General features: G+C 48.2%; 2 protein-coding genes across 9 annotated transcripts in view; one reads left to right on the top strand and one right to left on the bottom strand.

Moving 5' to 3' along the window:
- The window catches only part of LOC110130503 (calcium release-activated calcium channel protein 1), a 41,729-nt gene extending 40,161 nt beyond the window's left edge, over nt 1–1,568 (bottom strand). Inside the window, exon 1 of the mRNA XM_020882558.2 lies at nt 873–1,568. The gene's annotated coding sequence lies outside the window, so the exon portion shown is untranslated. The remainder of the gene's footprint in view (nt 1–872) is intronic.
- Nucleotides 1,569–1,679: 111 nt separating this feature from the next.
- The window catches only part of KDM2B (lysine demethylase 2B), a 114,191-nt gene continuing 92,696 nt past the window's right edge, over nt 1,680–23,174 (top strand). For 2 of the 8 annotated variants that reach the window (XM_070475225.1, XM_070475222.1), the window contains exons 1-4: nt 1,680–2,144; nt 3,222–3,366; nt 6,343–6,421; nt 7,808–7,854. In XM_070475225.1, coding sequence (XP_070331326.1) covers nt 2,112–2,144; nt 3,222–3,366; nt 6,343–6,421; nt 7,808–7,854 — 304 coding nt within the window. In that variant the 5' untranslated portion in view covers nt 1,680–2,111. Of the gene's footprint in view, nt 2,145–2,491; nt 2,543–3,221; nt 3,367–3,821; nt 3,937–6,342; nt 6,422–7,807; nt 7,855–23,174 lie in introns of those variants that run through there. The other 6 variants (XM_070475232.1, XM_070475224.1, XM_070475221.1 and 3 more) reach the window with 5 other exon arrangements.

The following is a 23,174-nucleotide window of genomic DNA, read 5'->3' as shown; positions in this document are numbered from 1 at the left end:
CAAATAAAATAGTCCCTGGTTCTTGACACAGGCTAAAGGCAAAAACCTTCCCACCCCCATTAAGACAAGGTGGGCGATTTCAGTTTGGAAAAAATTGTGATGTTTGCCAGTTAAATGGACTTGGATTAAAACAAACTTCAAAGAGTAGTCTTTGGAGGGTGGGTGGAAAAAGATACAGAAAGATAGGAGAGGAAACTTCAAGGTTAGTGAGGGGGGAGCTGTCTCATAGGGTGACCAACACTGAGCTGATGGTTCACATCTGATCGCTGATGGGGAAGCCACTTCCTCTCCACTTATCTGTCTGATCACTGTGTTGACAGGAGGAGGATATGAGGGTAGAGCAATCAACCAGATTCAAAACTTCTCTGAGCCTCAGTTTCCTATCTGCAAAATGATCTGCTCCAACCATCCCACAGGATTCAGGAAAGAAGTAAAAATAAAAAAGTATGGGAAGTCTTTCTTTTTGCAAAGCCACCTATGAGCAGGTATAAGGCTCCTTTCTTGTAGCCCAGGTGCCTTATTATCTCATCACGATCTTTACCCTCAAGATCGGGCCTAGTTGGGCTGGAAGAATGTTCAGGGCCAGTTTTTCCTCACAATCAAAGTCGACCCGACTGTTGTTCATGATGAACTTACAGGACAACACCTTTACCATTCTAGTTTTGGGAGGTGGGCACAGTGAACTAGGTATGTCGACAGGTAAGTATACTCAGATCTAATGACACTCCATATATATATACAGAGGGTGCCCATACCGCCGCCAAGAAGCACTGTAGGGTTAATCAAGGTGCACCCAAAGTTCCCTGGGCCCATCCCAGCGCCTTGCACCTTTCCACCGACATTTCTCCTGTAACCCGCCAATAAGGGCTTACCCTTCGCATGTCTGCCAGCTGCGTTAGGAGGCGCCAGATCCGATTCTCTCGGTAGTTCACTCCTGAGCATCTATTTCCTCTTCTTGGAGAGCGCAGGGACCTTTAAAAAATGTCCAACTTCTCTTCTAGGGCTTCTCGCCTAGTAAAGGACTCCACAGACGCGGGCAGAATGAATGAATGAAAGGCAACGTCTTCCGGTCAGCTCGGGTCTGAAAAGGCTTTGGTCTGGCTGTATTTCCTGTACCTGTGTCTATGTGGATCCTTTGAGTCCAGTAGTTTAAGAGTTATGTAGTCCGTACAGGTATGGAGCTGCGCTAATTTCTTCCTGAGCCCCCAAATGTTTCCTCCGTGTGGCCGATCTGCTTACGGCTCTAGAGAGGATTTCTCCACACCGCCCCCCCCCAACAAAAAAGACATAGCAGAAAAGAAAAAAATATATATATATATACATATATATATACACACACAAAATGCTTTGAATTTGGGTCAGCCACGTAGGTAACGAGGTGGGGTAAATGAAGGAAGAAGAGGGGTCGCCCGTGGGGGCCATGGGCGATGGGGGCAGGGATTAAGGTGGGAGGTCGTTTTCGGGGGTGCCAGGCCCCGGGGGCTTTCACTCCAGCAGGCTCGGCTTGCATTTCCGCGCCTCCCGCTGAGGCCAGCCGTGCAAATCTGCACCTCCCTCCCCACCCCCTCCCTCCTTCCCTTCCTCCCTGCCCCGCCATCTCCGGGATGCGCCCGCCGCCTGCAACTCAGCCCTTCCAAAAGTCAGCTCTGCACACAACTCCCGGGCGGCGGCGGCGCCTGCGTGCAGAGGCGCACTCGTGACCCAACAACAAAACAGCGATGCCAGGGCGCTAACGGCGCCCGGTGCCTCCCGGGCGCCCTCCCCGCCCCACACCTCCTCGGGCCGCCGCCCCCTCCCGCCCCCATCCCGGGCCGAGTGCCCCCTCCCGCTACTAGCCCGGCCGCGGGCTCCGAGCGCGATCGGCAACAATGTTTACGTTCCGGGGATTATGACGTCGACGCCTCCCCCCCCACAACTGCTGAAAATGGTTTCCTAGGACTTTGCAAACGGATCTGCTTAAGTGTTGGTGCAAAACTTTGTAGATCTCGGCTCTGGCTTGCTTTATTTATTTATTTTCTGGTTTGTTTTCTTTGGTCTTCCCTCCTTCCCCCCTCCGCCAAAATGCAGGGGGCAGGAGTGTTGACAATTAATTGGTGAACTCTCCTAAAAAAATGGAGGCAGAGAAAGACTCTGGAAGAAGATTGGTGTGTAGCTTTTTTTTTTTTTTTCCAAATCTGTATCTGGTTTATGATAGATCTATTTTTTTTTGGTCGTTGTTTCTTGCTGCCTTTTCTTTCCTTTTCTGTATTTTGCAAGAGGACCGGAAAAAAATATAATAAATTGCATGCAAAAGGAAGCAAGCAGCTTACTCCTCCAGTCCCTTGTGAGACTGAGTCTCAGACACTTATGTGGGGAGGTGGTAGCGGGGAAAGGCGTGGAGGGGGGGTGCTCAGCGGGCTCGGGGTTCGCCCGGAATCTGGGGGGCTGCGGGGCCGGGCGCTCGGCGGTGGAGGGAGGAGGCAGGGGATGCGGGGAGTGGTGGGGGATTCTCCTAAAGAAGTGAGTGTGCGCGCGCGCTTGTGGGGAGATGAGGCAGCTGCTGGTGCGTTTTGGGGTCTCCGATGGGAGCTTTGTGGCGGGCCGTCTGCCTCTCCCCCTCCCAAGCCGCGAACCCCCCCCTCCCCACCTCTTCTTCTCGCACTAGCGGTCGGTCGGCGGGGGCGGCTGGGGTCTCAGCCCTTCCATTTCAGCTTTCCAGCTTACCCGGTAGCTCGGGGGGCGGCTCCAGGCTTAGAAATGCCGCCGGCCCCCGGTTCCGGCTTCCCGGCTCTGCCGCCGCGGCCGCCAGGGCTGCTGTTACCGCCGAGCCGGGCGCTGCGGCGGCTCCTCCCGGGGCCTACAAATGCCCCGCCAGCCCGTGCGCGGAGCCCCCCTCGCGGGTTACATAACCAGGCTCCCGGTCGAGTGGGCAAAACTCAACAGCTCTCGGGGGTGGGGGGCTGGAAGCAAGGGGAGAGTCCCTCAGAAATCCCTTCCACGGCCTCCAAAGATGCAGGAGGGGAGTGCCCTGTATAGGGCGCCGCCTGACCCTGGGGGGTGCGGGTCCCTCTCCTTATCCCGATTTTCAGCATCTTTGGCTTCTGCGCGAAGTTGCTCCGGTCCCAAAGGTGGGGTGCAGGGGGGCACGAGGCTCCTGCACCTGTTCGAGCTGGGCCCAGGGTGAGAGGCGACCCCCAGTTCCCCCAATAATGTCCCGGGCTCTCCGGTTTGGGTCCCCGCAGCGCCCGATTGACCGCCAGAGATACGACGAGAACGAGGACTTGTCGGACGTGGAGGAGATCGTCAGCGCCCGCGGCTTCAGCCTGGAGGAAAAGCTGCGCAGCCAGCTGTACCAGGGGGATTTCGTGCACGCCATGGAGGGCAAAGGTGAGGCGCCCCCTCCTCGGGCTGTCCTCCGCGGCGAGGCCCGAGCGCACGTGGGGAGGGAGCTGCCGGTGGCTGGGTTCGTATTTCGCGCCCGCGTCCCCCATTCCAGGGGATCCGGTGACGAAACGAGGCCGAGCACTGGGGGGGGTGGGGTGGGGTGGCGAGGGAGGAGGGCAGGCGGGAGCCGGGGCCGGCCGTGGGCCTAGGCCCGGCCCGCGCCCACCACCAGCCCCAGGGTGGGCAGAGCCAGGGGCCCGGCGGACTGAGGGACCTGGGGACCGACGGGTGGACCGAGGGAGGGCGGGTGCGCCGCGTTCTACCCCTCCCGGAGCCGGCCCAGCTCCTTGCGCTGCACGAAGTGCGGCTGACCGGCTGCAGCGGGCTAGGGTCACCCCAGGGCCATTGGGGTGAGGGCCCCCCAGGCCTGAAGCCTCCCTAACCCCGTGCCATTTCGGACCCTGCCAGTTGGGATCTGGAGCTGGGGACGGCCCGGGTCACTTAGTGACACCTCCTCAGGCCTGGGGTCTACTGCACCCCATCACCTCGTGGGCTTTGCCCGACAGGAGCAGGGTAGGTGAGCCCGGAGTTGTTGACTGGCCCCCAGTGAAGCCCGAGGCCTCTAGTCCTGCAGCCCTGACGCTTTGAAGTGGTGACTGCCGGTAAAGGTGTTATCCCCCCTCCGGCTTCAGGCTTCCTCCTGGCAGTTGGAGGTGAAGACTTGGGGCACCCTCCTGGGAAACAGGGTCTCTCCCCAAGTCTGAGGCCTTGAGAGCTCTGTCCCTGTTGTGAGCCCTGCCAGTTTAGAGAAGTTGGAGAAGCCTGGGGATGGGGGTTGGCAATGTCACCCCAACCTGAGACCTTTGGGGCCTGACTTTCAGCCTGACCCTGGTACTCGCAAGATGTCTGGGGGGTGGCTTCCAGACCTTTAAGTGATGCTCTGACTTGGGTCTAAGGCCTGCAAGGCCCCTGGTTGGGCCTGTGGGATTGGGGTTTTGGATTTGTTTCTGCCAACTTGTCTCTCTGTGCCCTTCTGTGATTTAAGTTCATTTTTGCCACTCAGTTATTTGGGTTTCCCTTTATATTAACGTTTCTATTTTGTTGATCCCCCATCCCCCTTGGAAAACCCTCCAATCCCTCAGTGAGCTGATAACAGGGGAAGAGCCTCCCCCACCTCCAGGTTCTGGTTGAGTGACTGGGGCTGTGGGGTTAGCCCCTAGGAGAGATGGGGCCTGGCTTTGCATTTTTGAAGTTTCTCTTTTGTGTCCATTGCTTCCTGGAGTGCCGGGGGTTCGGGTGGTAGGGGGTAGTTGTAGGGGAAAGGAGGAAGAAATTTCTTCCAGCCTGCGAGGTCTTAAAGAGCATTGCACACAGAGGCTGGATAGTTCAGGGGTCTAGACCCAACTACATTTAAATTTCCTTAGCACAAATGGGATTTTAATTCCTCTCCTTCCCCATTTTTCTTGAGTCATTTGGCACATTTCAGGAGAAAACAGTATGCAACTCTTCCTGGTCATTGGTGAGGAATTCTCTGCCCAGGATCTCATGTTTTCTCAGGCTCATTTGAGGAAGTTGAAGCTGACCCTGGGGCTGGACTTTGGGTGTGTGTGTATTGGGGAGGAAGGTGGTAGTGGGGGGAGGTTTCCAGAAAAGGAGATTCCTTAAATCTACTGTCCAGGCTCCTTTCAAAGAAGCGGACTCTAGGGTTGTTGGTTGTTAATTCAGATCTTGCCCCAAAACTCGAGGGAGGAGCTGAGAAACAGAAGGAGCCCTTAGCCTGGATTCAAAATAGAAGCTTCTTAAACTTCTCTGCCTTTAAATCCTTAGGAATCCCCATTCACTAGGAGCCCCTGGGGATCTGAGCTGCTAAGGTCAGGGCTTTCCTCAGCTCTGGTTTTGTTCTCTCTGCTCTGAGCAGAGTTGCCTTGGCCTCACCGCCCCTGCAACCCCCCAAGCTGCCCTAGTGAACTGTTTCTCTGGGGCAGGGGTTTCAGTGCCCTGAGATCCCATCTGTCTCCCTTCTGACTGGCCAGGGCGGGCTTGTGTGTTTGTGAATTGCTTTAGTTACCTGAGGGCTTGGGGGGGTGTGAGTATTTGTCTCCGCCTCCCTTATCTCCATATTTAGGGATAAGGTTGAGTGAGCTCCCCTACTTTTGGAACTCAGGAGGATGGAAACTAAGGCTTCCTTCATTCTCTGGGGCATTCTGTAAGGATGTTGGGGTCTCCACTAGACAAGCATCCATCAGACAGAAAACTAAGTGGTGAATTTTCTTTGGGTCTCACTCTGTCCTCTTCATACAGCCTTCACCTGGGCAGCATCCTTCTGGATTATCCAGCTGAAGCAAGTGTTGTGATGGCTGCAACAGAATTTCACTATTAAGACAACAAAGCTGTGCCCAGTTCCCTAGTTATTTTGGCACCAAATACACAGTTTCCAGGGAAACCGGCTTCCCCCCCCTCCCCTTCAGTATGCAGGATATTACAATAAGATCTTCCCTGATGCTCAGCTACAATGAGAACCCTCCTCCCAGCCTCCTCTATGGGGCTTCAGATCCTCCCAGGTGGCATTCTTCAGTTCTGCAGTTCCTTTACTTTCAGAGCTCAGCCTGGGATGCGTTTTCTCCATCCGTCCTTCTTTCGCAGTGAGAGCTGGGCTCTTTCTGTTTGGGGCTCTTTCCTGAGTTTCCTTCCCCAACCCTCACAGCCCTTTGGCTGTTCATTGACAAGTTCTGACCCGTGGGGCATGCAGGGAATGACTGAGTAGGCAGAGGGGCCAAGAGTTGGCATAGCTTCTCCTGGGCTTTGCCTCATCCATTTCCTTGTCATTTTCTAGGGATCTCTTGTTCTTTGAGCTGGTGCCTGCATCTCATATAACCCCTGCCCCTTCCTCCATCAATGTTCTTCCCCTAACTGATGGATCATGGTTCATTTCCTCCTTCGTGACTTAACCAACCTGATTTAATTCCCATCTCCAAATAGATTTCAACTATGAGTATGTGCAGAGAGAAGCTCTCAGAGTTCCCCTGGTATTTCGAGAAAAGGATGGCCTGGGAATTAAGTAAGTTGCTGAAATGAATTGCTTCTTCTCCTGTCTCCTTCCCTCACGCAGTTTATAGGTTGGGATGCATTTCTTCCACTCTTTCCCCTACCTTTCGTCACTGAGCAGGATTTTTCTTAGTTAATTGGGGGTTGCACCTCCTTGTTCAATGCCTGAAAGAGGGGGGAAAATATCTCCAACGATGGGTCTGGAATTTCAGAGAATTTGGATGGAGAGGTCACAGAGTACTTCAACGGTGTGGACTTTCCTTCCTGATCCATCCCACTTACATACAGTTACTTCCTAAAGGGAAACTGAAGCAGTGCCTAAGCTGAGAAGGGATTAGCCAGCCTTTGGGCAGAGAGGCAGAATGCCTACATGCCTGTTTCTACTCAGACTCCCACTGTATGGAAAACTGGTCCTTTTCTTTGGAGGGCATGTTCCTTTTTTTCTTTTTGGCCCTGCCTCGTGGCATACAGGTTCTTAGTTCCCCGACCAGGGATCGAACCTGTGTCCCCTGCAGTGGAAGTGTGGTATCTTAGCCACTGGACCGCTGTGGAAGTCCTTGGAGGGGATGTCAGAACGCTAGGTCCTGTCTCCTCTTTCCGCTGGTGCCCCAGCACCTGCCTCCCCACAGTGGCTTGTTTGGTTTACATTCTCTTTGGAAATCTGTCAGAGCTTCAGGTAGGGGAGAGAACCCGGAGGAAGCCTTGAAGAACAGGTTTCTGCCCCTGGGGCAGGGGTTGGAGGAGGTTGAGGGTGTCCTCGTCACAGCCTGCCTCCTTCCACAAGCAAATACTGCCAGATTTCCTCAAGAGTCTCATTCCTGTGAATAGAAATGAAACCTTTGGCATCACTGACAATTAATAGAGAACGTCATCACCGCCACAGTAGCCAGGGTCACTAAATCCTTGCAATCTGATGTGATGTAGTTTTTTTTTTTCCCTCTAAACTTAAAGAGGTTCCTCCCACCTTCCATACAATGCCTTATGGAAAGTATTTTCTAAAAGTGGAGCCACAGAGAGAGCTAGCCACTCTAAAAGAAAGCAGAGGTTTGAATGCCCAACTCTGGTGCTTACCTTGACAGCACACTCAGTCTTCCCGGGAAAAGTGGGTGGGGGGACAGTGAGTTCCATCCTGTTCTCTGTAGCAGTATTGAATTTCGGTGTCGGGGAGAGTGGGTTTGATTTGCCTGTTGAGTTGAGAAAACTGCTCACTTGTTCCGGGGTGGCCCTCCCTCCAGGCACCAACTCATCACTACCCTTTTGCTGAGTTATCTCATTGTGGGTTCTCAGCCGGAGACCCAGAGAAATCTCTTAGAAAAATGGCCTCCCCCTGCCCCCATTGTGAGATCTAACCCTATTGTTTCTGGCTTCCCACCAAATGTCTGCGTTCCTCTTTTTCCAGGATGCCTGACCCTGATTTCACAGTCCGAGATGTCAAACTCCTAGTGGGTAAGTTGCTGTTTGCATGTGTGGCGGAGATGCTGCAGTTGGGGGTGGGGGACCCGGGGAGCAAGGCCGGTACCACCTGCCCATTTGGATATTTAACTGCTTCTGGAAAGAAAGTCCTCATGGGAGGAGGCAGGAGCAGGTGTGAGCTGCAGCCGTCTCACTCTGGAGAACAGGTTGGATTGCAGAGCCGTAAGAAGCTGTATTAGAGGGTGTTTACCAGTGCAGTTTTATGAGGCCGATTTGGACCCCAGCCTCCAGCTTGAGTGTCAGCAAGGCAATCTTAGATCTCTCCTGGTGTTTGTTTGTGGGTTGCTGGGTAAACATTGGGTGCTGTGTGACCCCTGAAAGACTTTGAGAACTTCCAAGGGGGAGGGATTACTCTTTCCTACTTCCTCTGGGTTCCAGACAGGTCTAGGGCGGGGCTTGGCCCTGGACACCTGTAGAACTCGGCTGATCACTGAGTGTCCGGACTCTTGACCAGGTAGTGGGTGGCCTTTCACATTTTACAGGCAGTTGTTCGATACATCCATTCTTTCCAGAAGTGTTTCTCAAGTAACTCATTCATGGTAGGCGAATTCAGAGCTGCGAACAGGACCGACAAGAGCCCTGCCCTCTTGGTTGGAGTGACAGGCAAAGAAGAAGTAAACCGTTTTTAAAAATTTATATCTTTTCAGAAGGTGATGGGGCTATGAAGAAATAAAGCAGCGTAATGGGATGGAGGTTGTTGGAGCTATGTTTATTTTAGATGGAGGTATTCAGGGAGGGCCTCTGGGTGGAGGCGATGAGGACATTTGGACAGAGACCTGACTGATGAGAAACTAACTGTGGGAAAGAACATTCTAGATGGAGGGATAAACAAGGGCAGAAGGTGGGGGAAGAATGGGAGGAGTGAGGAGAGGTGGGAGAGGCCTCAGGGCCAGGCCCACAGCGGGCCCTCTAGGCCCTGGTGGGGAACCTGGGTTTGTCTCCTGGTATAATGGGGAGGCCCTTGGGGGATTTTCAAGTGTGGTGAGGGAGTAGCATTGTGATCTGATTATTTTCTTGGGAGGGGGAATTTAAAACATTTTTAAAATTGAGAAATTTCATATACCATAAAATTCACCATTTAGCCATTTTAAAGCGTGCAGTTCAGCGGTTCTCTCTCTCTTTTTCTCTTGGCTGCATCCCAGGGCTTGTGGGATCTTGTTCCCTGACCAGGGATTGAACCCTGGCTGCAGCAGTGAAAGCGCCAAGTGCTAACTGCCGGACAGCCAGGGATTTCCACGGTGGTTCTTCATGTATTTACAGGGTTATGTAATCGTTAACCACTAATTCCAGAACATTTTCATCACCCCCAAAGTAAACTCTGTATCTCCCAATTCCCCTTTCCCTCCATCCCCTGACAACCACTAATCCACTTTTTTGCCTCTGTGGGTTTGTCTCTTCTGGACATTTCATATAAGTGGAATCATAATATGTGGTCCTTTGTATGTGGCTTCTTTCATTTGGCCTCATGTTTTTGAGGTTCATCCGTGTAGTAACATGTCTCAGTACTTCTTTTTATGGATGAATAGCATCCCATTATATGAATAGACCACATTTTGTTTACCCATAAGTCAGTTGATAGATGTTTTGGTTGTTTCTGCTTCTTGGCTTTTGTGAATAATGATACTATGACTATTCATGTACAAGTGTTAGTGTGAACAGACATTTTCACTTCTTCAGGGTAGATCCGTAGGAGGGGAATTGTTGGGTCATGAGGTAACTACGTTTAATCTCCAGAGGAACTGCCAGACTGTTTTCTAAAGTAGCTGCACCCTTTTTTTTTTTTCCAACTGTGCTGTTTTAAATTCCCATTAGTAACATACAAAGGTTCTAATTTCTTTGCCTTCCTTGCCCACTCTTGTTATTGTCTTTTTGATGCTAACCATCCTGGTGAGTGTGAAGTGATGTGATCTAAGCTCTATCAAAGCTGACTCTGGTGGCCCTGTGGAGGATGCAGGCAGCTGACCAGGGGGTGTGCAGATGATCCAGCTTGAGTCATTGACCTAGAGGTGTGTTAATGCAGGAAAGAAGACTAGGACTTCTCTGGTGGTCCATTGGCTAAGAATCTGCCTTCTGCCTTCCACTGAAGAAGGCGCAGACTCAATCCCTGATCAGGGAACATGCCTGCCGCCAAAAAAAAAAAAGAAGAGAGGACCAGTTGGTTATAAGGAGATAGTGCTGTTGACAGAAGGATCTCAGTTAATTGATGAGGGTTTGCTCAGGAGAGATTTTTTTTTAAGCTGGATTCTAGAAACACTGAAGGAAGTGGATGTCAGAGCGGAAGGAGGCAACCTTCCAGCAGTGAGCAGAAGATGGGGCGATGGACCCCATAAGTCGAGTTTTGGCATAGGTCACTCTTGCCGATGCCTCTGCCCAGCCCCAGCCTTTGTTATTGGGGCTCAGCTCTGCTTTTTGACTGAGTCATTTGGGGCAAGCTACTTCACCTGCTTAAGCCTCACTTTCCTCAGCTGTGAAATGGACCTAATAGCAGAATCTGCCTCAAATAAGGATCCTATAAGAAAGTGAATAAAAAAAAAAAGAAAGAAAGAAAGAAAAAAAGAAAATGAATGAATGCTTAGCTGATTGACTGGGCCGAGGGTGGGGGGGTCTCAATAGATGGTCCCTATTATTATTCTAATGGAAGGATGTGAATCTGATGAGGTTATCTTTATGGACAAGGATTAAAACCAGATTCTCAAATCTGGGGTTCAGGCATCAACATTACAGCCTGAGTAATGTTGCTCTTTGCCCTTTCGAAAAATTTCCAAGCCCTCCGTGAAAGTGAAAGTCACTCAGTTGTGTCCGACTCTTTGCGACCCCATGGACTATACAGTCCACGGAATTCTCCAGGCCAGAATACTGGAGTGGGTGGCCTTTCCCTTCTCCAGGGGATCTTCCTCACCCAGGGATCGAACCCAGGTCTCCCACATTGCAGGCAGATTCTTTACCATCTGAGCCACCAGGGAAGCCCATGAATACTGAAGTGGGTAGCCCATCCCTTCTCCAGGGGAATCTTCCCCACCCAGAAATCAAACTGGGGTCTCCTGCATTGCAGGTGGATTCTTTACCAACTGACCTATGTGGGAAGCCCTCCACAGTTTTGTTATTAGTTCTGGTTGTATGTAGGCTTCCTCTTCTTTCTGAGCCTCATTCTTCTCATTGTGAGAGCAGGATTCAATTTCCTTCCCAGCTCTCGAAAAGCTTAGTATGGCAAAGAAAGTGGGAATGGTGGGACCTCCCTGGTCGTCCAGTGGTTAAGATTCCATAGTCCTGATGCTGGAGACATGGGTTCAATCTCTGATCAGGGAACTAAGATCCTGCATGCTGCACGATGTAGCCAAAAAAAGAGGGGTGGGGAAGGGGAGAAGAGTTATACCTGCAGCTCATGTCTCTGGTGATGACTGAATGGATTGGAGAATATGAGGGTGCTTTGTCGAAGCCCAGAAGCTCTGACACTGAGGGATGCCTGCGATGGCAGTTGGCAGGGGGTATGATAATGCCCATTTTAGTCTCTGGGAATGCACGCAGGCTTCTGGAGAGTGGCGATGGGGAACATTTGTCACAGTGACATAAGTGACAAATGTAATTCAATCTGCCCTAAGCAAAACAGAATTCAGTGGTTTACGTAATAAGTTCAGGATGTGACCTTAGGCATAGCGAGATCTAGATGCTCCAAGAAGATCTCAAGGACTCAGTTCTTATTTTTTCATTTCTGCTTCCCTTTTTTTTGTTTCCTCTTTCTGCTTCATTCTCTGGCAAGTTTCTCCCCATGTGGCAAGAAAAATGGGGAGCACAGCCCCACACCCAGAGCTGCTGGTGGGGTCCGCCCAAGCAGAACCATGTGAACTGAGAGGGGAAGGAGTGATTTCCCAGGGTTGCTGGTGACATGACCAGGCCCTAACACAAATGGAAGGTTTTTGTTTGTTTGTTTTTGGTTGTGCTGCTTGCGGGATATTAGTTGCCCAACCAGAGATTGAACCCTGGTCCTCTGCAGTGAGAGCGTAGAGTCCTAACCACTAGACTGCCAGGGAATTCCCACAAATGGGAGTTCTGCTATGGAGGGCAGAGGATAGGGGTAGCCGGACCATCCCTTTTGAGTTCGTGGGCCATCTCAGCCTGTCTTCCAGCCACTTGCCCCCTCCCCAGGCCCTGTCTCTTGGGAGAAGCGGGTTGGTGCATGACCAGCTCTCAGGTCACAACTTGGGGCTCCAGACTCTTCTCTAATCTCCTGAGATTGGGCTTTTTTCCTCCTGAGCCCTGTTTATCTGCCCATTGGGAAGACAGGCATCTAGCCTCTGTTTACAGTTCCTCACCTCTAAGGAACAGAAATAAAAAGTGGCACTTTTCATTTCTTTGGCACTGTATGCTTAAAATAGAAGCTTTTTATTGAAGTCTAATATACATACAGAGAAGTCCACAGTAGTTTAAATTTGTGTGACTTTAACAATTGAACCTGCCTGCCTGCAAAGTCATTTCAGACTCTGTGTGACCCTATGGACTGTAGCCCACCAGGTTCCTCTGTCTGTGGGGATTCTCCAGGCAAGAATACTGGAGTGGGTTGCTATGCCCTCCGCCAGATCTTCCTGACCCAGGGATCGAACTCGCATCTCTTATGTCTGCTGCATTGGCAGGTGGGTTCTTTACCACTAGTGCCATGGAATCCCAGGATCAACCCCTCTTGAATTCCCATCCAGGCTTTCCCTCCGCTGTTTTCCTGACTTCTAATAGTGTAGATGAATTTTGCCTCTTTTCATACTTTATGTTAGTAAAATCATACAGGGTGTCTGTCCTTTTGATTTTGACTTCCTTCATTCAACTTTGTGTTTACAGGATTCACCCAATTTATTGTGTGCAGTTGTAGATGGCTTAGTTTCATTGCTGTATGGTTTTCCATTTATGTGATTATTTCCCAGTTGATTTATTCATTCTGTTAGTGGGCACCTGGGTGACTGCCAGGTTAAGGCTGTGTGTGTGGTGTTGCCATGAACATTCTAGGCATGACTGGTGAGCAAACGGGTACATTTCCATTGGGCATATACTTAAGAGCAGAATTGCTTTTGTCAGAGAGTTAGCATGTATGTTCAGTTTTAGTAAACACTGTCCAATAATTATCTAGAGGGATTGTTCTGGTTCTGCTGGCTCCACAAGCTCACCAAGAGTTGGCGTGTTCATCGTTTTCATTGTAGTCATGCCTCCATGCTGATGGGAGTATCGTTCTATTTCACTGTGTTTCAGTTGGTGCTTTTCTAATGACTCATGAAACTGAGCTCCATCTCATTACATGTGCTGGTTATTTGGAGATCTTTGGGAACTGATTGATCAAGTCTTTTTTCCATTATTGTAAAGACTATCTCTTATTTAAAAACATATCTTTTTTTATTCAAGGGTAGTTGATTTATAATGTCGTGTTTGTCATGTGGGTAGCAAAGTGATTCTGTTATTGAATATAGTTCCCTGTGCTGGACAGTAGGGGTTCTTGTTTATCTATTTTATATATAGTAGTGTGTATCTATGAATCCCAAATTCCTCCTTTATCCCTCCCCTCACCTTACCCTTTGGTAAACATAGGATTGTTTTCTGTGTCTGTGAGTCTGTTTCTATTTTATAAATAAGTTCACTTGTATCATTTTTTTAGATTCCACATATAAGTGATATCATATACTATTTGTCTTTGTCTGACTTACTTCATTTAGCATAATAATAGGTCCATTCATGTTGCTCCCAATGGCAGTATTTCATTCTTTTTTTATGATTGAGTAATATTCCTGTTGCATATATATATGTATGTGTGTGTGTGTGTGTGTGTGTGTGTGTGTGTATACACCATACCTTTATCCATTCATCTATTGCTTTTGTGTCTTAGCTTTTGTAAATAGTGCTGCTGTGAACATTGGGGTGCATGTATATTTTCTAAATAGAATTTTTTTTTCTGGATATATGCCCAGGAGTGGGATTGCTGGATCATATGGTAACTATATTTTTTGTTTTTTAAGAAACTCTATACCATTCTCCACAGTGGTTGCACCAATTTCCATTCCCACCAACAGTGTAGGAGGGTTCCGTTTTCTCCACATCCTCTCTAGCATTTATTACTTGTAGACTTTTTGGTGTTGGCCATTCTGACTGGTGTGGGGTGATACCTCATTGTAGTTTTGATTTGAATTTCTCTCGTAATTAGCAACATTGAGCGTCTTTTCATGTGCCTGTTGCCATCTGTACGTCTTCTTTGAAGAAAAGTCTATTTAGGTCTTTGCTCATTTTTAGATTGGGGTGTTTGTTTTTGTGATACTGAGTTGTATGAACTGTATATTTTGGAAATTAAGCCCTTGCTGGTTGCATCATTGGTGAATATTTTCTCCCAGTCTGTAAGTTGTCTTTTCATTTTATTTATGATAAAGATTGTCTCTTGTTGATTGTGAGGTGTATCAGTTTGCTATGGCCAAATATAGCAAAGTACCACAGAATGGGTGACTTAAACAACAGAAATTAATTTTCTCATAACTCTGGAGTTGGAAGTCCAAGATCAAGGTGTCAGCGGGGTTAGTTTCTTTGAAGGTCTCCCTCCTTGGCTTTTAGATGGCTGTTTTCTCCCTCTGTCTTTAGATGGTCTTTCCTCTGTATGTATCTGTGTGCTAATCTCCTTCTCTTATGAGAACACCAGTCTTACTGGAGTAGGGGCCACCCTCTCAGTTGGTTAAAAAATCCACCTGCTTGTAGGAGACCTGGGTTCGATTCCTGGGTCAGGAAGATCCCCCAGAGAAGGAAATGGCAACCTACTCCAGTATTCTTGCTTGGGAAATCCCAAGGAAACAGGAGCATGGCAGGCTACAGTCCATAGCATTGCAAAGAGTTGGATGTGACTGAGTGATTAAACCACTACCAAAGACCCCATTTTAAACTTAATATCCTCTTTAAAGACTTTCTCTCCAAATATGGTTACATATTGAGTTACTGGGGGTTAGAACTTCAACATATAAATTTTAGGGGACACAATTCAGCTGATAATATAAAGGCTCTCTCTGTATTTTGGATGTTAGTTAGTCTCCTACTTTGTGGGTTGCCTTGTCATCCTCTTAAAGATGTCTTGGAGGGGACATATGTGTACCTATGGCTGATTCATGCTGATGTATGGCAGAAGCCAACACAATGTTGTAAAGCAATTATCCTTCAATTAAAAATAAATTTAAGAAAGAGATGTCTTTGAATGAACAGGCAGTTTAAATTTTAACATAGACCATTTAGCTCTTCCTAGTCCATTAGTTCACATTGTGTCTTTTTCAAATTAAGAAAATTTTGCATAGTGCAAGGTCACGAAGATATTCATATGTTTTTCTGCAGAAGTTTTATTGTTTCAACCCTTACATGTAGTCCACCTGGAGTTGATTTTTGTGTTTGGTATGACATAGGGTCAAGATCTTTTTTTTTTTTCCCCTATATAGATATCCAGTTGATCTAGACCATTATTGAAAAATCACTCTTTTCTTCATGGCACTGAATCAGGTTACTTTATTGGGAAACAAGTGACTGCATTTGTCTGAATCTGTTTGCTGCTCTAACCTGTGTCCCCCACTCCCAGGATCGCTGTTCTGGATAGTTCATGTAAGAAGACGGGGATATTTTCACATCTATGGTTTAGAAGATGGGTGGATAGGGAGACTGGGGAAGAGATTTCTTGTTGTCTCTGAAGATGCTTTAAACCCCTTGAGAACATGTACCCAGAAAGTGCAGGGTCTTCACTCCTTGTCTGGACTTAACATCACCGAAGATAGGAGGGAGACTTGCATATTGTCTCTTCATTGTATTTCTCTCTAAGGAGGGTACCCAAGCCAACCAATGTTTTCTTTGGCCGTTTTCCTTAAAAAATCTTCATGACAGATCACTTCATTCAGTATTTATTGGTTCATACCATTAGAGTAATACTCACCTACCTTTTAATGTATGTTTACCATGTGACCTCATTTTGTCCAAACTAATAATTGGAAATTAAGTGTTGTTGTTCACTTTTCTGGATGGGGGATCTGAGGCTCAGAGGGAGCTGCCCACACAGCTAGTGGGCAGTGGAGACAGGGTCCAAACCCAGTCCAGGGTATTTCTCAAACTCATGCTTTTTAAAAAATATTTATTCATTTGGCTGTGCCAGGTCTCAGTTGCAGTGGGTGGGATCTAGTTCCTTGACCAGGAATGGAACCCGGCTGGGCCCCCTGTGTTGGGACTGGGGAGACCTCCAGGGAGGTACCCCAAGCTCACGCTTTTGCTTTATGGCTTCTGACTCTACCCTAACCCTCCTCCATTCCTTCTTCACTCACAAATTTACTGGATGTCTTGGGTCCTAGCTCTACCCTTGACTGGCTGTGTTTAGGGAGACTACATTTTCACTCTAGAAATCAAAGGTGGCTGATTTGTCCTCAGACCTTATTTTTAATCATGTGTGTGTGTGTGTGTGTGTGCGTGTGTGTGTGTGCGTGCGCGTGTGCGCGCAGCATGCTGAATCTCACTTCCCCTATCTGGGATCAACCCTGTGCCCTTGTAGAGGAAGCATCAAGTCCTAACTGCTGGACTGCCAGGAAATTCCCAACTAATCATTAATTTTTTAACTTGAAGTAGAGTTAACTTAAAATATTATATTAGTTTCATGTATATAGCAAAGTGTTTCATATACATATCTTTTCACATTATTTTCCATTTGTAGGTTATTATAAGATATTGGATATAGTTCTCTCTGTTATGTAGTAAATCCTTTTTGCTTACTATTTTATATATAGTACTTTATTAATTGAATACTCCTAATTTATCCCTCCACCTTTCCTAGAACTTAAAAATTTTTTTAATTTATTATTTATTTTATTTAATTAATTTATTTCTGGCTGTGCTGGGTCTTTGTTGCTGTGCCTGGACTTTCTCTACTTGTGGTGAGCAGGGACTGTTCTCTAGTTTCGGTTCTTGAGATTTTCATTTGGTGGCTTCTCCTGTTGCAAAGCACAGGATCTGGGGTACGTGTAGACCTTTTTAAAGTTGGTTTAAAAGCATAGACTTTAGGGACTTCCCTGGCGGTCCAGTGGTTAGGACTCCTCACTTCCACTGCCTGAGACCTGTGTTCAATTCCTGGTCGGGGAACTGAGATCCTACAAGCTGTGTGGTGTGGTCCAAAAAAAGGAATAACAACAGTAAAATAAAAATTGAAAATATTTTAAACCCTGGACAACTTTTTAGAATTCTTGTAGTCTTGCTTTCCCATTTCACAGGAGGAAAAACTGAAACCTGGAGAGAAATTACTTGCGAGTCGCCCAAGTAGACGGCACATCAGATTCAAATGTAGGTTTGAATGTCAGCAATTGGGAAATGATGCTTGTAATAGAACCCAAGAGGAAACATCGATTTGGGTTGGGGTGTAGATGAGTTCAGTTCTGGCCACATTGAATTTGAGGTCAGCAGTGACATTAAGGCTGGACAGATAGGTAGGGGTGGCAGGACAGATAGAAGTGCTAGGAGGGGGTACGGTGCATGAGGCCAGGAGTGCTGAGGATCCCAAGTGAGGAGGGTTTCAGAGGGGTTCAGTTATGTTCTCAGTTGTGTTTTCTTTCCAAGAGAAACACCCACCTCATTGATTTGTTCTGTCTCCATTTTCCCTAAAATCTAGGCTCTAAAATCAAAGTCTTTTTTTTTTTTTTTTTTGGCTCCACTGCATGGCATGTGGGGTCTTAGTTCCCCGACCAGGGATCAAACCCAGGCCCCCTACAGTGGAAGCACAGAGTCCCAACCACTGGATAGCCAGGGTATGTCCCTAAAATCAAACTCTTGATGCTGCTAGGGGCCTAGGGAAACTGTGTTTACTTCTGCTCACTGTTTGCATTAACTACTGTTCACTGAGACCTTGTTAAAAGCCAAGTATCTTTACTATAGCTTTTTGTCTGATCACATGAAATCCTATTTATTACTACCTCCATTTTATAGATGTCAAAACTGAGGCTCAGAGCGACTTGTCCATAGTCAAATAGCTAGTGTGTGGAAGAGCTGAGCTTTGTGCCCGTATTTGTCTGACCGCAGAACTGTCCTGTTAATTTCTGCATGGTACAGGTGTCTCCTCATCCTGAATTCTTTGTTGTTGTTGGTGGGGTGTCTTTTGGATTTTCTTGCCTGATTGGTTTCAACTCTGGTTTGTTAGTCTGTTTTGTATCTTCTTGTGCCCCTCTCTCTGAGGGTCAGAGTGTTTTTGAAAAATATTTATTTTTATTTATTTATTTGGCTGCACCGAGTTTTAGTTGTGGCATGTGAACTCTTAGTTGTGGCATGTAGGATCTAGTTCCCTGACCAAGGATGGAAACTGGGCCCCCTGTGTTGAAATCGTAGCCACTGGACCCCCAGTGAAGTCCCAAGGCTCAGAGTCCTGAGCCCAGGGCACAGAGGACAACCTGGCACTGGATCTGCCTTGGGAATCATCTTCAAAGGTGCAAAGGTGAGGAAGTCAGAAGCTATCGGTGCTTAGGGAAAGCCCGTGGACCTTTGAGAGCATCCTCTTATTTCACAAAGAGGAAAACTGATCCAGTTTCCCGAGCTGTGCAGTGACTCAGCCCTGGGCTCGCTCTTTCCTGTACCCTTGCATCTTCAATTTGGGACAGCATCCTTACTAGAACCCCTGCTTTTAGGTTTAAAAAGTCCCTCCAATAATTTTGTTGGGCCACGAGGCAGGTCCTATTATCTCCACTTTGCAGGTGAGGCAGCTGAAGCCAGAGAGGGTCAGGAGTTTACTTAAGGCCTCACTGCTGGGAAACAGAGGAGCAGGATTTGAACCATGACTGGTGCTCTTGCTAATAAACACTGCCTTTGTGAGATGGATGAGGAAATATTCCCAGGGAGCAGAATAACAAACCAGAAACTTGAGATGATAGAGAAGGTTCCAGAGCTATGATGCAAGACACTTGCATGTACTCTCTGAAGAGTGGGCTCAGGGGGAGCTGGGGTTAGTGCCCGTGCCTGCTTTATATTAGCCTTCAAGGTGACCCCACAGCCTACTCCCACCTCCGACCGAGCCCATGGCTCTTGGAACTGACTGATGGAGCCTTCAAAGCAAGGGCCATAGGGCCATGGATTAATTTCTGCAGCTGGAATTTGTTGGATGTGGGTGAAGCCTGTGAGTGCAGAGAACCAGTGAGACTGGAGAAGGGAGGAGAAGGAGGGAGGAGGGGGCAAGGAGAGAGAGAGGCAGAGGGCTGCTGAGCTGTTGGCCTACTTAGGAGCTCCAGCACCATGCCAACATGGAAAATTTCTCCTGTAACCCCTTGGCCTCAGGGCCTGGGTTCTAGCGCTGTGGATCCCTTGCAGGCTCCAGAAGGCTCCTTGTTCCTGTTACCTGCTCCCACAGGGTGCTCCCCAGAGCTTGGACTGCCACATTCCCTTCTCAGCACTGAGCTGCGCCACTTGCCTCCTCCCCAGGGCTCAGCTTCTAGCTCGGAGACCCGGCACTTAGGTCTCGCTCCCCTTTGCCACCAGTGGCAGACCAGCCTGGGAACCTGAGAAGACGGAGTCCTGGTGCTTAATCTCCCAGCTCAGACTGAAAGGGACTGGCAGGCCTCAAGTGTCCCAGTGACCCCTCGGGCAGGCCTCTTCATCTCTTCCCTCTTCCTCCTACTCCCCTCAGTTCACATTAAAAAATTTTTTTTTAATTTATTTTTGGCTGTGTCAGGTCTTAGCTGTGGCGCACGTATCACCCATTGCAGTGCTCAGGGTTCTTTCTAGTTGCGGTTTAAGGGCTTAGCTGCCCCTAGATATGTGGGATCTTAGTTCCCCGACCAGGGATCTAACCCGCATCCTCTGCATAGAAAGGTGGACTCTAACTACTGGGCCACCAGGGAAGTCCCTCAGTTCACATTTAAGGGATCTGATCTAAGTAAGAACTAGGCTAGGATGGGGAGGAGGATTCAAGATGGGAGGGATATAGGTTTACCTATGGCTGATTCATGTTGATGTATGGCAGAAACCAACGCAATATTGTAAAGCAATTATCCATCAATTAAGAATAAATAAAGTTAATTAAGGAAAAAAAAGAATTAGACGAGAGAATTCCCCAGAGGTCTAGGGGTTAAGATTCTGCCCTTTCAGTGTAGCGGTCACGGGTTTGATCCCTGGTCAGGGAATTAAGATCCCACATGCAATGTGGTATAGCCAAAAAATAAAAATTAAAAATAAAAGAGAAAAATTTTAAATTGGCACCACCAACAAAAAACTAGGCTAAAAACCAGTGTGTCAGCCCTGGAAGAGGACCTAAAACTGACCTAACCCAATAGTTTTCAAAGGAAAAATCCCCGGAATCCAGTTCTGAATTCTGAGTGCCTTCTCCCTAGCCACTTCAGCCTGAGCTGCTTGTTTTTATTTATGTAGTTGGCTCTCATCAAAGCATCTGTTTGAAGGAAGAATTCTGCGGCAATGAAAAAAATATAAAGATCAACTTCTTCCTGTCTTTACATATGAGGCAGCTGAGGCCTAGAGGAGGGGCATTTGGCTCTGCAGGTAGTCACAGAGGTGGTGTCTGTAAAGCCAGAACCCAGGGCATGCAGATCCAAAGGGCATGGCTCTGTTTCTTCTCCATGAGAATGGCAGCTTCCACAGTGTCCTGACTTTTACCCCACTCATCTTGGGATGGCTTCTGCACGTTCTGTAAGAGGATGTGGACATCGCACTGGTTTTGTATTTTCAAGTGATGCTTGGTGTCCTTGAGCTTCTCTGCCACTTCTGGGGAAAGTGGCCCATGCCCTCCAGAGCCACACCCTGGCACATCATTGTGGTGGAAATAGAATCCCAGAGAGAGGTAGGTATAGGAGGCCTGCAGATGCATGTTCACCAGGTGGTGGACAGCACCCTCCGCTGTGGTGGAATAATTCTGACGAATCTGAGAGCTCATGACTGATGGGTAATAAAGAGCTAAGGTCAAAGAAAATGCTGTTGGCTGGGACTTCCCTGTTGGTCCAGTGGTTAAGACTCTGCTTCCATGACAGGGGGTGCACGTTTAATCCCTGGTCAGGGAACTAAGATCCCACATGTCACCTAATGCAGTCTCCCCATATCCAAATAAAAATACTCAACAATTCATTTTTTTTAAAATGTTGTTGGCTGGTCCTGGAGATCAGGTGTAGTTGAGTGGCTGGTTCCTAAAATGTAACTGGAAAAAAGGTTGGAGGGTGGTCGGAGGCTGGAGGAAGGGTTGTTCCTGGGTCTTTTCCACCCCAACTCTGTTGAAGCAAAAGACAGGTCTGCAGGGCCACGGAGTGCTCTCTTACACCTAGTCTTTTAAAAACTAGGAACCTTAAAAACTAAGGAATTTTTTTGTTTGTTTTTTAAAAGCTTTTAAAATTCCTTAAAATGAGTAAATATCCATAAAATTTCCAGTTGTTTCCTATATGGCACAAATGTTACTTTCTTTTTTTAAACAGTTGTATGAGTCAGAATGTAAATAAGGGTTTTGCATTGTGATTGGTTGAGGTATCTTTTAACTCTTCTATAATCTCTGGGCTCTTCTTCCATCTCTTTCCAATCTGAAGAAGTGGGATTGTTTGAGCTATAGAATTTTTCATTACTTGGACTCTACCTTGGAGTAGTTTCTCTGTGGGCATCCCTGGTAACTCAGCTGGTAAAGAATCCACCGGCAATGCAGGATACCCTGTTTGGATTCCTGGTCGGGAAGATTCCCCTGGAGAAGGGGTAAGCTACCCACTCCAGTGTTCTTGGGCTTCCCCGGTTGCTCAGAGGATACAGAAGCCGCCTGCAGGTACAGAATCCGCCCGCAGTTTGGGAGACCTGGTTTCGGTCCCTGGATTGGGAAGATCTGGAGGAGGGCATGGCAGCCCATTCCAGTTTTCTTGCCTGGAGAATCCCCATGGACAGAGGAGTTTCTGTAAATTGGTAGTTGGCCGTATTAATAGATGCTTGATCAGACTCAGAGCCTGTCTCGCTCATTCATAATTAGTTCATTCATTTTTTTTTTTTCTGACAGCTTCATAGATCTGTCAGGAGGGACATGTTAGGTTCTCACTTCTCCCTCTCTCTTCCTGAAGTTAGCAGCTATTGACGCCTATCTCCGTTATTTTATATAATTTTATTGGTGCTGTAGGGCTTGCGTGACCTTAGTTCCCCAACCAGGGATCACCCCGCACCCGTGCAGTGGAACCCTGGGGCCCCTCCATTGGACCACGAGTAGTCCTCCTTTGCGCTTTATTGTCTGGAATACATCTATGGAGAAAAACTTACCCTCCTGTGCAGCTTGCTTCGAGCTGGCCCTTATCTCAGCTGTGTCAGACCTCTAAACCTATAGTCACTTCACTCAGTATCCTTTCGCCTCCCCAGGACGCGTTCTGAGGTTCCTGCATCTCTCATCCCCGCCTGCGGGCTGGAACGCAGCGGGATTCACCGGTTACTGGTACACTCATGTTTCCCTGGGGGTTTATAGAGCCCCGGCATCCAGAAGAACCGACTTTCTTTGCTCCTCCCTGTATTCCTACTTCGTCTCCTCGCACCCACCCGCTGCGGCTTGCAGGACACCTGGGGGAGCCGGACGGCGTTCCCTGAATGCCGAGGACGCTATTTTTAGAACCGCTCCAGATACAGTCATTTGGCCTCCCACCCTAGGGCCTCTTCCCTCCAGCGCCCCTCCGCCCCAATTACCCCTCTCGGTTCTAACCACTCCTGGGTCTGGACTTACCTTTTCCGCTGAGGGTGGGGCAGATTGAGGTGGGTCAACAGGGGACCTACACCTGGGCAGGACCAGAGTGGAGTGAGGATGTACAGGAAGCCCTGGGGATTGTGTGGGGAGAGGGGGTTCTGGAAGCCTGGTTTGTTGATGTTCAGTCACTCAGTTGTGTCTGACTCTTTGCAGTCCCATGGACTGCAGCATTCCAGGCTTCCCTGTCCTTCACCGTCTCTAGGAGCTTGCTCAAACTCATGTCCATTGAGTCGGTGATGCCATCTGACCATCTCATCTTCCATCGTCCCCTTCTCCTCCTGCCGTCTATCTCTCCTAACATCAGGGTCTTTTCTAATGAGTCAGTTCTTTGCATCAGGTGGCCAAAGTATTAGAGCTTCAGCTTCAGCATCAGTCCTTCCAATGAATAGTCAGGGTTGATTTCCTTTAGGATTGCCTGATTTGATCTCCTTGCAGTCCAAGGGACTCTCAAGAGTCTTCTCCAACACCACAATTCAAAAACCTGGTTAGTGTTCAAAAAAGTAAAAAGCAGGCCTTTCCTATGGGTATCTTTCTTGTTCAATGATGGTTGTCTGTAGAGGTGGGGCTCTGGACTGCTCAATACTTC

Source organism: Odocoileus virginianus, chromosome 12 (genome assembly GCF_023699985.2).
Source record: "Odocoileus virginianus isolate 20LAN1187 ecotype Illinois chromosome 12, Ovbor_1.2, whole genome shotgun sequence".
Lineage (NCBI taxonomy): Eukaryota > Metazoa > Chordata > Mammalia > Artiodactyla > Cervidae > Odocoileus > Odocoileus virginianus.
This window is presented reverse-complemented; position numbering and strand designations above follow the sequence as displayed.